This window comes from Chanos chanos, chromosome 9 (genome assembly GCF_902362185.1).
Source record: "Chanos chanos chromosome 9, fChaCha1.1, whole genome shotgun sequence".
Lineage (NCBI taxonomy): Eukaryota > Metazoa > Chordata > Actinopteri > Gonorynchiformes > Chanidae > Chanos > Chanos chanos.
Genome location: NC_044503.1, coordinates 1,523,275 through 1,533,803, shown reverse-complemented (window position 1 = coordinate 1,533,803; position 10,529 = coordinate 1,523,275). Strand labels below are relative to the sequence as shown.

General features: G+C 39.4%; 1 protein-coding gene across 1 annotated transcript; it reads left to right on the top strand.

Moving 5' to 3' along the window:
- The first annotated feature begins 2,572 nt into the window (after positions 1 to 2,572).
- LOC115820575 (lectin-like) lies at positions 2,573 to 6,809 on the top strand. The gene is made up of 6 exons (XM_030784197.1): positions 2,573 to 2,631; positions 3,842 to 3,942; positions 4,979 to 5,124; positions 5,275 to 5,415; positions 5,599 to 5,710; positions 6,730 to 6,809. The coding sequence occupies exons 1-6, from the start codon at positions 2,573 to 2,575 to the stop codon at positions 6,807 to 6,809; spliced, it is 639 nt and encodes a 212-aa protein (XP_030640057.1).
- Positions 6,810 to 10,529: the final 3,720 nt, after the last annotated feature.

The window sequence follows — 10,529 nt, the reverse complement described above, 5'->3', positions numbered from 1 at the left end:
CCCCACTGTTCTTTTCCACGATCTTTAAAAGTCATTCTTCTCATATTACTGGATGAATTTTTCAAGGCAAATGCAAAAATTAAAAAAAAATTGAAATAAACATGTTTAGCAATGAGGAGTTGAGGAAAATGAATCTGTGTTCTCTTGCGTGGATCAGAACATGAAAACAGCATTCCAGCTCTCCTCTCTCCTCTCAAACACAGCACAGACAGATAACACATTCTTTACATGTGTATATGATCAGGACTCTTGAGTTGAGTTCGCAGGCATTTTGAAAATAACATTTTAGGGCAGTAGTGGCTTTAAACAGCGGTGGACCGATATCTGAACAAAAGGAAAATCTGTGTGTGTGTGTTCTGTTTTTAACCTCTTCTCATGCTCCTTTTAAACTGGCTTACGTTTCACTAACTTGAAGAAACAGGGTAAACTGCACACATGCAGAGGACTGGGGCATTAGATACTAACTCAGAGGATAAGGTGTGAATCTGTTGATGGGCTGCACACCAGAAAAAGAAGCCTTTTATTGGTCAATGGTAAATATTAAAGAATGTGGTGTTAAAAATTACACTGTACTTGAAACGACATGACTAATAAGGAAACGTTAAGTGTTTAAGAGTTAATGAACAAACGTATTTGGAATTAACCAGATAGGTGAAGGATAATTAAATGTCGTGTGACATCCTACATGTCGTTCTTTATCCACTGACAAATGTTAAACTACAGACACTGAAGATAATAAAGCAACTCAAATATAAATATATAGGCTGCCATAAACAGGATATTTAAGAAATGTACTGTAATAGCTTGCTACGGGGAAACACCGAATTAAACTAGGAGGGCTGGCGTCTTTTTACTGATTATTATTCTTAATTAAGAGAATTCTTAATTGTTTTTTTGGTATGAATCTTAATGATGATGAACATTATAGGGGCAAGAGCAAACATCAGTCAACCCTCAAACACAGCATATCTCCATCACTCTCAGATTCACAGTCTCTTACGATTGCTTACACACTGAAATTAAACATAACACGCAGTCAGTGAAACCTGACACTCAAGGAGCAAAACCTCAGTCCAGATCTGCACAACTATAAGCACATTCTCAGCCTCACACTTTTTGCAAAACACTAAACACACTCCTCTGCATTAGACACAGAAATCTAACATCATGACACTTCTTTGCCATTTCAAGACACTCAAAATACCACACTTATGAACCAGTTGATCAAACACGGTCGTCAGGTGTGCAGACACTTAGGTGCTTAATTGTAAGCTCACTAATCAGGCATAAGCACTATAAAAAGGCAACAGGTGAGTTTACCTGTCTTCAACAAAAATGGAACATTGGCCATAGAACTATTTTGAGTGCCCCAGGCCAATGTGGTAGTAACATCACAATGTGCACTGCAGTCATGCAGAATGGGTCCTCCACCACCATGCCAACTTGGGTCCTTACAACACAGCCCACATACTCACATTTTTGGACAGACCACACTGTCACAACAGAAGACCAAATGGATGCAAAGCTCTGGTCCAAAACTGGTTTCATCAGCATCCATAATTTTCACTCCAATACCTCCCACCACACCCTCCCTTCCTTAACCCCATTGAGGAGCTTTTTTCGGCATGGCGGTGGAAGGTTTACGATCTCCAGCCCTCTGTCAGGATACCCCTCATTCAAGCCATGGAGGAGGCCTGTGACCTGTGACCAAATTGATGCAGGATCCGTGCAAGGATGGATTCACCATTCAAGAAGACTCTTCCCTCACTGTCTTGCGAGAGAGGACATAGCCTGTGATGTGGACGAAGTGCTCTGGCCTGATCCAGCCTTGCAAAGAGATGATGCTCAGGGTTTCTTTCTCTCTTTCTTTCTTTCTTTTGTAATTCATGCTTTTTTTTTTGTTTCCACAAATGTTTTTGCTGCATTTACAGTTTTTCTGTATTGCTAAAATACTAAACTCCATTCTCTAAACCAAATGCTCATTGATCTTGTGACAGAGGGCTCTGTCTCAGGCCGCGGGCGGCGCCTTTTCCCCACAAACTAACCACTTTCCTCAGTTGTACTTTGTTTGTTCGTGTTTGTATCCTGTTACGTGTATGCCATTCATACATATCTATAATACACAGATTCCAATAACATAATGCGTTAGCTTCAAGGGTGCACACTCGAAGCACGCAGCAGGTTACCCGGTTTCATACACACAAACATTTCCAATTCACGTTCACAATCTTACAGGTTAAAACACCCCACAAACACCCTAAATTACACCTAAATGTTTGTTAGCGTCTTTACTGTTGTTTGTTTTACTGTTACCGTCTTTATCATGTTACAAACACACACAATTACTCATTGAAATGTTTGGTCCCGTCTTTATTGTACTTAGCGTTTGGTTTAAATGTCTTTTTGTTGTTATAGGATTTTGTTTGTTGTCTTGTCTTCCTCCGTTCCCCGTTTCCTCTCTCCGCGTGTCTGTTTGTCTGTGCCATAGCGGGGTACAACTACCGGTGCAGGGGAGGGCCAAACTAAGCTGGAGCAACACAGGCTAGTTTATCGAGGTTGGCCTGAGGTACGCATGCGCAGTGTAGGAGCGGGAGGGACCATAAACCTAGCGAAGGAGTTGAAGGTGGAAAGGTGATGATTTATGGAAATTATGGGGATAGGTGAAATTGTGGATGTATAAATTATGTGTATAAAATGTGTATAAAAAAGTTGTGGTAATTCTGTTTGTACACTAAAATTATTAGGATGGGCAATATTATTTTTATTTTTAAACAGAACAAATGTGGTATGTTCTGGGGGAGGGGCTTATGAATGAAAAGAGGGGTTCCAATCATTGTATGTTGAGGGAGTCAGGAGAGTGACAGAATGTAGCTGTGGAGAATTGAAGTGAGTTGAAAGTGAAATTGAAAGTAGCGATTTGTTTGTTTATTTATTTGTTTGTTTGTTTGTTTATCTATATTTTTTGTTTTTTTGTTTTGTTTTTTTCTCTTGTAAATATATATATACGTATTCACTGTACATATTTGACATTTTGGACATTTTTCTTCACTTTTCTTCACTTTGGTTGGAACTGGGTTTTTTTTTTTGTTGCACTGTAAATAAAACACCTTGCACTTACGTGCTATTTGTGGCGGAGCCATTTTTTTGTTTATTTTTGGGCAACCCGAACCCCTGTTCGGTTTCACCCTGCCACAGATCTGAACCAATGGATGGAAACAATGGATGGAAACAATCTGAGAGACAGAGGAGGAAGAGTGTTTGTAAGAGGTGGTGTACGAGGAGGAAGAGGAGGAGGACGAAGAAGAGCAAGACCAAGACCAAGAGCAGTCATTCAGACGAAGTTCGAGCAACTGTGATAGACCATGTTCTTGTTCATGGAATGACGATGAGAGAAGCAGGACAAAGAGTACAACCCAATCTCAGCAGATTCTCTGTGGCTGCTATAATCAGGGGATTCAGAGAAGAGAGCAGGTAACTGGCTTTTTTTTAGGTCATTGAAAGTTTACTGTATACAGATGTTTCAGTACATCACTCTGCCAATATAAAGGAGACTGGTGGGGGAGTCCATCACTGTTTTTACTGCATGTATATTTTTTATAAATGCACGTTCCTGATTTGTAGAATTGCAAGACTATCACCTGAGGATGGGAGGACTCTTATGTTCTCCAAACAGCAAGAGACTCAAAACAATGCCATTAGACTGTCACGTCCTATCCTCAGTAACTCACAATGGTAATCCTGGATCCTCTTAAGGGACAATTGATACTAATTGATATTTTCTAACAAAGCAGTTCTGAATTTCAATGCGCCACACTTTGTTTTCACTGCGGACTCATTGTAGGCTTCTCATCATCACCATGATGAAACTGAACTTCATCTCTTGTGGAGTAGAACACAAAGCACAGGGACTGGAGCCCATAGAGAAGCAAATACTGCTTTTTTGTACATTTGTCAAGTGTTCTTCCAGTTGAGATGGAGTTTGCACTGTTCTTAGACATGTTCTTCCCTCTGACAGTCCAAACGGTTTGAGGGACTAAGCTAGATCACATACACCAGTAGGGTGATTATGTTGTGTGTTCACAACTGTTGTGTACCAACAGGTTTTTTATTTGTTTGTTTGTTTGTTATGTCTGTTTGACAGCTTTTTTTTTCTTTGCAAACCTCCCCAGAAACTCTGAGGCCAAAAAAGGTCACGCGTACAGAGGGAGGTGGGGAGAGACAGCTCAATATAAGAGGAGTGAAGGAGGACAGTGAGGACAGGAAGAGTAGAACTGACGTCTCCTTCTTAATCTGGTAAGTTGATTCTTTTGTACATCAGCATCTACAAGAATCTGAAAAATGACCACAGAAAGAAAAATGGAAGTTTGTTTCAAAAATTCAATTTCAATTTTTTTAACCCAAAAATATGTGTCTTTGTATGTGCCTTCTCATTTTTTTAAAAAAAGGATTCACTAATGTTAAGTGAAACAGTTTAACAGTTGATAAAAAAGTGGACACTATTTGAATCTAATGCTAAACGGTACATGAGAATATCGAAACAATAACACACATAAAGCTAAAGTTCTATGAACTGCTGTGATATGTGACCTGTGACTCTGCCCTGCTGTGCCAGAGGAATCATCAGAGAAGAGGGAGAATGAACTTTACCAGCCTGTTAATGGCCTGTCTGCTGATAGGGAGCAGTGTGTCTTGGGCCTTAAAGAGAGGTACTATTACAACATTATATCATTATTGACATGCAGCACACAGCGTCACTTAATATAGCTTTATTATATCTCTTTGCACTTTGGTCTTCACACAGTCCTTTCATTGTCCTACCTGTCAAATTATCTTGGAATAAGCTAACAGTGTAAAGAAAGCCAGAGAAGTGGTAACTGAGCAAATCAGACATTATGCCGAGTAAAGTGACACAGTTCAGTCTTTTGAATGTCGTTATCACAGATAACAAATAAAACATTGCAATTTGGTCCCTTTGAAGGGGCTGTAGACCACACTCACCACCTGAGACGCTGTTCCATGAAAATGCCCAGATCGTGTGATGTGAAGAATTATGAACACTGGTACAAAGTGGGCACCTACTGCGTCATGTATTTCAACGAATTGCTGAACTTTACTGACGCTGAGGTAATTCATGTCATATTTCAGAGTGTAGTCATACAGTAATTCATGGTTTGAAGAGACCAGATTTGTCTTTAATAAGTCATTTTGGACATGGAATGTCTTGAGGTGACCTGAGTGACCAGTGTGTCCTCACGCTTCGCTCTCTTTCCACAGTTCCACTGCAGGAACGCGGCACCTGGTGGTCACCTGGCATCCGTGCACAGTAGTCCGGACAATAACGATCTAAACTGTATCGTGCTCAAGTACAACAAAAAGTCTCCTCGCATCTGGTTGGGCGGCTTTGAGTTTTTTAATGTCAGTAAGAAAAGTCCAAGAAAATGAAGATTATATATATATTTTTTCATTCTGATTAATCAATGGTTTGTAACAAAAGTGTGACATAATGATATTCATTCTCTGTCTCTCTCTCTGTCTTTTTCTTTCTCTTTCTCTCTCTCTCTCTGTCTCTTTCGCTCTGTCTTTCTCTCTGTCTTTCAGTCTGGTAAGTGGGTCTGGACCGATGACTCTAACTGGGACTTTCAGGCCTGGGTTCCAGGAGAGCCCAACAATCAGCACAACAAAGAGGACTGTCTGGAAATGAACTGGAAAGGTAAAAAGAGGGGGGGGGGGTGTTGGGAAATGTAGTTGTGATTGAATAGGAAGATGGACGGGTGGAGAATCAGAGAGATGTTAGGTGAGGGAAAGAGAGGAACAGTGAAAGAGGGGGGAGAAATAAACTCTGTGCTCTGACACATAAATAAACTTTATTATTATTTCACTGTTACATTACTACTGAAGTCACTTGGCCAGTGAAACTGACTGTCGTTACTCTTGTAGCCACAGCAGTGAAACAGAGCAGAAACACACTCATGTAACCACAAGAACACAGAGTTAGTAGTGGGTGAAGAAGAGCTGCATTTGTGGTCAAAATGCAACACTCAGTGCATCACTTTCTCACCTAAAACGCAAAAGAGACCAGACAACACGGGGCACACTTACTCACGCACTCACATTTGCCTCACCAAACTAAAGCCACTGTGTTTGTTTTTTACACACATACAGGAACACACACACGCACACACGCACGCACACACGCACACACACACACACATGCTCACCCCAGAAAGCCATTCATCTCTAGCCTGTCACTGGTCCTAACAGATACACATGCTTTATCCACACAATCATTTATTTCAATTTAGTCAAGACCAGTTTGCTCAGAATTGTGTAAAAGTTTGTCACCTGATGATGAGGAGTTTTATCCTGTGTCACAGGTTTAAAAATGGGTTGTCAAACCCATCAATTGTAAAACCAGTTAAAACAAGCTGCTATATGAGTGAATAATAGTCATCATGTGACTGTATGTCCTTTGTATTCACTGAAACCCACCATTATATTCATTATTAGTACTGAGTGCATCTACATACCTGTACAAGTTCCACAGTTACAGTGGTTTTCTTTTGAATGTGAGCTGAATGTGAGTGTAAGAAAGATAGACATGAACAAATGATAAACAGGAAGGAAGAAACATTTTACCGACAGGAACCTAAGACAAGATAAAAACAAGGTAATCTTTTTCCAGGGCATTAACAAGATCAGTCTTGTTTATAATGTTTCTCTCTCTTTCAGAAAAAGGCAAGTGGAATGATGATTGGTGTCCTACAAAGAAGAACTTTCTTTGTTCTTTTACCAACAAAAAGACAAATTAACCCCACTGTTCTTTTCCCACGATCTTTAAAAGTCATTCTTCTCATATTACTGGATGAATTTTTCAAGGCAAATGCAAAAATTAAAAAAAAATTGAAATAAACATGTTTAGCAATGAGGAGTTGAGGAAAATGAATCTGTGTTCTCTTGCGTGGGTCAGAGCATGACAACAGCATTCCAGCCCTCCTCTCTCCTCTCAAACACAGCACAGACAGATCACACATTCTTTACATGTGTATGTGATCAGGACACTTGAGTTGAGTTCGCAGGTATTTTGAAAATAACATTTTAGGGCAGTACTGGCTTTAAACAGCGGTGGACCGATATCTGAACAAAAGGAAAATCTGTGTGTGTGTGTGTTCTGTTTTTAACTTCTTCTCACGCTCCTTTTAAACTGGCTTACGTTTCACTAACTTGAAGAAACAGGGTAAACTGCACACATGCAGAGGACTGGGGCATTAGATACTAACTCAGAGGGTAAGGTGTGAATCTGTTGATTGGCTGCACACCAGTAAAAGAAGCCTTTTATTGGTCAATGGTAAATATTAAAGAATGTGGTATTAAAAATTACACTGTACTTGAAACGACATGACTAATAAGGAAACGTTAAGTGTTCAAGAGTTAATGACCAAACGTATTTGGAATTAACCAGATAGGTGAAGGATAATTAAATGTCGCGTGACATCCTACATGTCGTTCTTTATCCACTGACAAATGTTAAACTGCAGACACTGAAGATAATAAAGCAACTCAAATATAAATATATAGGCTGCCATTAACAGGATATTTAAGAAATGTAGGGCTGGCGTCTTTTTACTGATTATTATTCTTAATTAAGAGAATTCTTAATTGTTTCTGGTATGAATCTTAATGATGATGAACATTATAGGGGCAAGAGCAAACATCAGTCAACCCTCAAACACAGCATATCTCCATCACTCTCAGATTCACAGTCTCTTACGATTGCTTACACACTGAAATTAAACATAACACGCAGTCAGTGAAACCTGACACTCAAGGAGCAAAACCTCAGTCCAGATCTGCACAACTATAAGCACATTCTCAGCCTCACACCTTTTGCAAAACACTAAACACACTCCTCTGCATTTGACACAGAAATCTAACATCATGACATTTCTTTGCCATTTCGAGACACTCAAAATACCACACTTATGAACCAGTTGATCAAACACGGTCGTCAGGTGTGCAGACACTTAGGTGCTTAATTGTAAGCTCACTAATCAGGCATAAGCACTATAAAAAGGCAACAGGTGAGTTTACCTGTCTTCAACAAAAATGGAACATTGGCCACAGAGCTATTTTGAATGTTCCATTGGACATATCAAATTAACAGTAGCAAACATATATGCACCCAATGAGGACAACCCCACATTTTTTCACAACTGTTTTGCTCAGCTTATGAACTTCTCTGACACGACCATCATTCTTGGAGGTGACTTCAATACAATTATGGACTTTAACCTCGACCGCTCAAACACTACAAAATTCTCCAGACCAATGAAACCTTCAGAAACACTGCAACAATACATAAATGACTTTGGCCTCAGTGACAACTGGCGACTACATAACCCCACCAGCAGAGAATGTACTTATTACTCTCCACACCACAATTCACTTTCCTGGATCGATTACTTCTTCATAAGCAATTCTATTATATCTAAAACAGGAAATGCAAAGATTCACCCAATTATCATTTCTGACCATGCCCCAGTTAGCTTCAATCTCATAAACAAAATTTCCATAAAACCACAGACTAGATGGCGCTTTAACACATCATTACTGCAAGATTCAGAATTCAACACATACCTGATACAAGAGTGGACATCCTTTATTGAACTGAATGACTCCCCATTCACCTCATCTACATTATTATGGGAAACAGCTAAGGCACTATTAAGAGGTAAAATCATTTCATACTCCACTCACAGAAAAAAGAAAGAACAAGACTTGGAAAAAAAGCTTGAGCAGAGAATTGGTGAGCTTACTCTGCTAGCAGCCGAAAATCCATCAGATGACCTTCGTAAAGAACTCATTGAAACAAAATATGAACTTGATACCATCATAAATAAGAAAACCCAATTTCTTATACAGAGACTCAGGCATAACCATTTTGAACAAAATGACAAATCTGGACAGTATCTGGCAAATCAACTAAAAAGACAACAAGAAAAAACAATCATACCAGTCAGTAAAAACTCTGAAGGGAAAACCGTGTCCACTCCAAATGATATCTCAGCAACCTTTCAGTCCTTTTATTACAACCTTTACAAATCCAACTGTACATGTGATCCCTCTGCAATTCAAACTTTTCTTGACAATATCAAACTCCCCAGGCTAAATAAAAATCAAGTAATAAATCTAGATCGACCACTTTCATCAGACGATTTTAAAAAAACACCTTTTTCAATGCCAAATAACAAAGCACCTGGAGCCGATGGTTTCCCAGCAGAATTTTTCAAACATTTCTGGCCAACAATATCACCATTATTCATAAAAATGACCGCTGAAATTCAACATTCCTCTGTCATTCCACCCCATATGAATACAGCACTTATATCACTCCTCCTTAAGCCTAATAAAGACCCAACTCTCTGCTCAAGCTATCGCCCGTTATCTCTCATTAACACAGACATTAAAATCACCAGTAAAGCACTAGCTATGAGATTAGAAACAGTCATCTCTTCTATAATACACCCTGATCAAACAGGCCTCATTAAAGGTAGGCATTCATCAAATAACATGCGCCGTCTATTCAATCTAATCAGCATAGCCAAAACCCAAACAAACAATACAGTCATCCTGTCATTAGATGCAGAAAAAGCATTTGACCGTGTTAACTGGACATTCTTATTCTCCACATTAGAAAGATTTGGTTTTGAGGATTCATTTATTCAATGGATTAAAATTTTGTACAACTCACCCACAGCATCAGTAATCACAAATGGTATAATTTCACAACGTTTCACACTTCACAGAGGCACAAGACAAGGATGCCCACTCTCACCCTTACTATTTTCCCTGTTTATTGAACCCCTAGCAGCTGCCATCCGCCAAAACACCCAAATCACTGGTATCACCACTCTGAACACAACCCACAAAGTCAGTCTATATACAGATGACCTATTACTATATGCACAAAACCCTCTTACATCACTCCGAGCCATTTTCAATCTGATTGGGACATCTTCCGCCATCTCAGAATATTCAATCAACTGGTCAAAATCCATTATTCTCCCAGTTAACCAGGACCAGTGGAATGTTGTGACACCCAGGCTCTCACTAAACATCCCTACAGGTAACATTCGATATCTTGGCATTGATATTTCCTCCAACCTTTCAGATTTGTTTGAATTGAACTTCATACCAATTCTTAAAACCACCAAAAAGTGTTTAAGTTGTTGGAATAGCTTACCACTCTCACTTGCTGGCCGCATAGCTGCAGTGAAAATGTCAATCCTACCAAGAATCAACTATCTCTTTTCAATGACTCCCGTCTTCCCAACACCCAACTGGTTTTCTACTCTAAACTCAATAATCACAAAATTTTACTGGAAAAATAAACAACCAAGAATTAAACTCTCAACACTCCAGGAAAGCAAGCAGCTTGGTGGCTTAAATGCCCCAAACTTTCTCCATTACTTCTTAGCTCATCAGTTACAGTACATAATGAAATGGACATATTCAGACATGCAACAAGATCC